General features: G+C 40.3%; 1 protein-coding gene across 2 annotated transcripts in view; it reads right to left on the bottom strand.

Moving 5' to 3' along the window:
- Positions 1–5,745, bottom strand: part of DAAM (disheveled-associated activator of morphogenesis-like protein) — a 195,322-nt gene extending 189,577 nt beyond the window's left edge. For both annotated transcript variants that reach the window (XR_012965768.1, XM_076174181.1), the window contains exon 1: positions 5,182–5,745. Coding sequence is in view for 1 of the 2 variants with exons in the window: in XM_076174181.1 (XP_076030296.1) it covers positions 5,182–5,220 (39 nt within the window). In the remaining variant the exon portion in view is untranslated. The remainder of the gene's footprint in view (positions 1–5,181) is intronic.
- Positions 5,746–6,033: the final 288 nt, after the last annotated feature.

Consider the following 6,033-nt stretch of genomic DNA (forward strand, 5'->3'; position numbering starts at 1 on the left):
AAGAGATGAAAAAGAAACAAAGAATGGAAAAGGATAGAGGGAGATAGTAGAAAAAGATAAAGGAGGAAGAAGGTAATTGGAGAGTAAGAACAGAGTAAGGACAGAGGAAGGGAAGAGGGGGAGAAAGTAAAGAGAAAGGAAGGGTAGAGAGAGAGGAAAGAGAGGCGAGAGTAAAGAGAGGCGAAAGGAAAGAAAGGCGAGTGGAAAGAGGCGAGAGGAAAGAGAGGCGAGAGGAAAGAGAGGCGAGAGGAAAGAGAGGCGAGAGGAAAGAGAGGCGAGAGGAAAGAGAGGCGAGAGGAAAGAGGCGAGAGGAAAGAGAGGCGAGAGGAAAGAGAGGCGAGAGGAAAGAGAGGCGAGAGGAAAGAGAGGCGAGAGGAAAGAGAGGCGAGAGGAAAGAGGCGAGAGGAAAGAGAGGCGAGAGGAAAGAGAGGCGAGAGGAAAGAGAGGCGAGAGGAAAGGGAGGCGAGAGGAAGAGGAGAGAGTCACGCGACGGGATGAAATGGGATGAGGGATTGGGGAGGAGTCCCACAATTACGCACGCAGGGCTGCACACAACTCCCATCAGGAGGGGTTGCCCGTGGCGGTACAATACCTCCATGGAGTTGCTCCAACTCCAACAGACTCCATCCCGAACCAGAACCCAAAAGCACAGAACTCTTCTAATCGTATAATTTGTCTTAAGTCATAGGATACCCTTTTTATAATTCTTTTCAGCACTGTAGCACTACTGTAGGGAACAAGAATACCGCCACCGCGTCCCTTGTACGTCGTAAAGTTTGCGTAAATGAAGCAGAACGAGGGAACTAAGGACCTTTTTTTTTCTCTCTCAACGAAGAATCAAAGCAAAAAGTATGTTTTGACTCGGCCCTTATAAGGCTGCCTTTATGAATGCGTCTGTACCACAATACTACAATCAGATTCCAGTTTCTTGCCTGGATATTTTGCAGTGGAATTTCCCTGTGCTAATGTGTGCCCTTATTGGTAAACTCCTGTCTGACCTTTCCCCTTTATCCTGGATGCCGCCAGGCAATTTTTTCATCTCTGTGGCTCCTCTTTGGTAAGTAAAAGAGTACACTATTTCTTGAATATTTCATTTCGTTCTGAGTAGCACCCCTTTCGTTCATCTCCGTGATACCTAAGCTCTTCGGTATCTTAGGAGCACGTTATAACAAATGATGAGACAATGCCAAAATATTTGACGACTCCGATACGAGTTCCGATACTGGTCTAAGCTTCCGATTCCTATAAATTATCAATGAATATATATTGTTTATCAATGAGTATATATTGTTTATAAAATATTTGTCTCCCAAACCAACTGTACGGTCTGAAAATAACCATGAGTTATAATCATTGTAGGTATCGGAATCGGACTCGTATTGGAATCGGAAGTTCGGAACAGTATCGGGACTTGTATCGGAATCATAGATTTTGGTATCGTCCCGTCACTAGTTGTAACGGCACCTCGCTTGAAGTCGCCTGGTCGGAATGGCCTTGCTTGTTGTTACTGGCACTCCCAGATGCCAACCACCAAATACTTCGACTGTGACGTCCTTGGGTGCTATCCGGCCCGAATAGGTTCTTCCCTGTTAACTACTTCGCTGTGGTGACGTACTCGTAAGTCTTTGTTCTGTTTAATGCCAGACGATTTTATTTGTTTGGGTTGCGGGATTGTCACCAAGGCTTTAGTTCTTCCAAAACCCATCACTAAAGTAACAACTCTTTGCATTAAGTTTCTTAATCTTATGATGCAATTTCATAAACACATTGGCAGTATCCGGTAAATCTGTCAGTCGAGTATTTTGCATGTTTGTTTTGTTCACCTATTTTGAGTTTTTCTTTAAAAAAAAAAATTCTGTATCCGATCCCATTATGGATAAGTTCTCCTACCGGCATCCTTTGCCATTGTAGGTGTCTATAATAACATAAGAAGATCGTAATTATAACCTAGGTAAATCGCATCTTTGTCCATTGTTTTGCAAGTAAGCCATATCAGCAATTTGACAAGAGTCTCCCAAACACTTGTAAACAATAGACAAAGCAATGCAAGTTTGTTGTGCAAGGAGAATTATTGCGTCAATAATTTAGCAAGAACCTTCTAGATGCCTGTGAACAATGGACACAGCAAGGCAAGTGCACAATGCCATCATAGATATTATAAATGATCTCCCAATCCACTCAACCATCTAGCGAGAGTAAAGTGAACGCTGAATTGTGAATCTCTAATGAAGGACACTGTAACAAAGTAGCCCCATCACTTGTAATGATACAATGCAATTTAGCCTATTATAATGATAGAAAAGTCGTTCATGAATTTATACATGTAATGAACATGGACCCCCCCACCCTCCCACTTACAACAGCTGAGTAGTATAGAGTTCAGGTACCATCTCATGTTGGCATCCCGGGCAATGAACGGGCCGACAAGGCGGCTCGGTATGCAGTATTGATCCATTTTCGATATTTCCGCCGCACTACCTGAAACTGACTCTTATCTCAACCTCTTGTCCGTACTAAAATACTTGTGGCTCATATAACGGGAGGAACATCCGACAAAGTATCTACAGACTTTCAGAACTTATGTACACCAATGGCCCTCCTCCCATTAGCGTAAAGGAAGTTTTCGATACAACATTGATCCATTCAAGAACAGGACATTCTCGTCTCCTCCATAGCTATATTATGACCAATGACCACCCCTCCCCACTTTACTTGACTGAGTTGCCTACCCTTCGCAGCATTGTCCTACATTCTCACTTTCTTCCTCACACACCTGTTGTACCAACGTTATGGTTAACGAATAGAATAGGCTTAGTAACCATGCAGTGAGAACTGAAACAATTGGTTATCTTAAGAGAAGATTAGATAACTTTATGGATAGGAATGACAGTTGGTAAGGGACATGGAACTGCCTGGTGTAGGCCTTATGGTCTCTACCGTCTCCTCCATTCATATGTTCTTATCTTGGATCAGGAAAATCTACCCCAATACCCCTATTTTCTCTACTTTTTTCAGAAGGATTTTTTTTTATAAACTACGACTACCTCATACTCTGAAGTGGCAGAACAACGTTCCCACAGTTTAGGAATATCACGCTCCCACATGTCAAATAGCTGCGTGTTACTGGCTGACCCAGATCTTGCACGCAAGTCCACGAGCTTAGAATAGATATTGGTAACAGAGCGGTATTGTCCATAAGGACAGAGGAGTCGGTAAATCCTTGGCAGCGAAATGCAATATAGAGTTACAGACACGAAGTAACAAGCTGGTCTAAACATACATTAATTATATGCTTATATGATAAAGATGATATTAATTATAAAAAAAATCTAATACGGAAGGCATGTTGACGAAATGCAAGGAAATATAATTCTTATTAAAACATACTGCGACAAAGAAAATGCAAATGAATCTACTCTCCATATATTATGAGCACTACTGTGACGTCATGTAGCTAAAGGATGACGTCACTGACATGAGCCGATGAACTGTGCTTCTTTAACACTGCACTGTGTGCCAACAATGTTATTATTGTCTAACAGAATTGACGCAATGGCCCAAAACAAGTGACGTCACTACCTCTCACCCAAAACAAGTGACGTCTCTGTCAGACTAAAAAAATGAAATCATTACCTCAGACCCATAACAAGTGACATCACTACCTCAAACCCAAAAGGTGACGTCACTGCCGCACACCAAAAACAAGTGACGTCACCACTTCTCAGACCCAAAACAAGAGACGTCACTACCTTTCAGACCCCCAAACAAGTGTCGTCACTACCTCTCAGACCCCAAAAAAAGTGACGTCACTACCTCTCAGACCCAAAATAAGTGACGTCACTACCTCAAACCGAAAAAAAGTGACCACTGCTTTTCAGACCCAAAACAAATTACGTCACTACATCAAGCCCAAGACAATCGACGTCACTACCTCTTAAAATCAAAACCCTTAATTTTTCTACGATAAGCGTTAAAACACACATGCTAATGATCTATTGACACTGGAAGTTTGATAATAGTAATTCCCCTCATAGTTTTCATCCAAAATTAGAGTATACTCATATGACGTCTGTCCACGTACAAGAAGGCGAAGCTTCTTCGTGATGTCACAATGCTCTGACGTCATATCGACTTCGAGGACATTTTCAACAATGTGGACACTTTAACTGACTGTCAACTTGTATAATTTATTCTGGCTGCCGTCAGGAGATTTTATTCAACTTATTGGAACTTCTTCCCCCCACCCTCCCCGCACTCAAAAGACTATAAAGGAAGATGAACCAAAAGATGAAAATGAAGACCACTTCTATATTCCCATAGAAAATCATATTAATGTATTTGTAATGCAACTTTCATCTAAACATTAATACAAATTTATACATTATATTGGTGTGTCAAGAAACAAGTATCGTATGGCTATACATTAATCCAATACATTTGATAAGAAGGTTAGTAATAAAGTAGAACACATCAAATCTGTCCATTTGATAAAGAATGAAATTATGAAATACAACATATCCGTCCGGTCTCTTTTATACACAAAATTCCAAAATACAGCATCTACCCCTGATAGAGTTAGATTGAAAATTACAGCACTTAAATTTGGTCCCTTTAGTAAACAACAGGTTCGTGAAGTGCAAAACCCATACCCGGCTAAAGAACAAAATCACAAAATACAGAATGTAAATCAGGTTATTTTTTATAATAACGTAGAAAATAAAATACAGTACCCAAAACTGGTCCTACAGTGATGAATAAAATCACGTAATGCAGTGAATACATTAAGTCCTTTTTCATCATATTTCAAAACATCACCATCTTTCCTTCATCTTCACTAATCTGCCCAAACTCAAAAAGTGATTATTTGTACTTATTATTTGTTGATCCAGTGATGTTCATAGATGTCGAGTTTCCGGTAGATCATTTACTTTGTACAAATTATGTAACTATAATTTGTAAAATTTTATAACTATCATTTGTAAACTCCAATAACTTAGGTCTAAAAATCAGTAGCGCAAAACCCCCACCCAAAATAAATAAATAGATAAATGAAATTAACAGATAAAGACAAAATAAAATAGAATTCCCCTCATAGAGGGAAATTTCTACACCCCCGGTATAAGCTCCCTGGAATAAAATTACGAAAATAATAATAATAATACGAATAGAAAATATTCTTACCCCTCCAATGGAGTCCTTGATATCCTTCAAACGCTCCATTGTGATCCACTCAACGTGAAGATCAAAAGTTTTGGGGGATAACTTGTAGCTAACTTATTGAAATCACCACAACGTGGCTTGTCCCCCGAGTCTTCACATTTTTGTTCTTTAAAAGTCTCTGACTTCTTGAAATTTCGTGAATTTGATCTAGGAGTCACTTCTCTGGTCGTCTGGTTAGGTGTGAGTCATTGTTCTAGGTAAAGAAGAATCACGGAAACGACAACAATTCTCTAGAAGCGTGTCTGTTCCCTTCCCAAGAAAGAGCGACAACGTCTGAATACTCGTTCAGTTTAAGGAAACCACAAGAAGTATTTTGATGATTTCCGCATCAAAAGCACTCGCTGAACACGTAGATTGTTTGCACGTACACAAGTTCCAACGCATCCGTAGCATCACCAAGAAATAGTTAAAACAATTACGTAAGGACACACAATCGTATAATTCCTCTTGTAAGGGGAACGTGATTTCAGTTATAGTTTGCCGATGAAGCAGCTACGACACCAGTCCTGTCGACGTGACGTCAGATCGAATACTGGCTTGAGCAGTGAGCACGCGCGCGCAGGCCACTCAACTCCTCTTGTGGAACGAACGGTTGCCAACTACCATATCTAACTATCACTAATAACAACACAGTTCCGTCCCGTGAAGCTCTTTGAGTGCTGAAGACGCGTATTCGGAATTTAATTCTTCAGATTCGACAAGGAAATTCTTGACATGTTTTCTATGGGAATATATTCAAGTAAATAGTGCTTGATATAATAGAAACTTAATTTTACTGCCATTTCTCTTCTGCTAGAAAATAATATGTAATCA

This window comes from Oratosquilla oratoria, chromosome 35, assembly GCF_046742065.1.
Source record: "Oratosquilla oratoria isolate Oo_2021 chromosome 35, ASM4674206v1, whole genome shotgun sequence".
NCBI lineage: Eukaryota > Metazoa > Arthropoda > Malacostraca > Stomatopoda > Squillidae > Oratosquilla > Oratosquilla oratoria.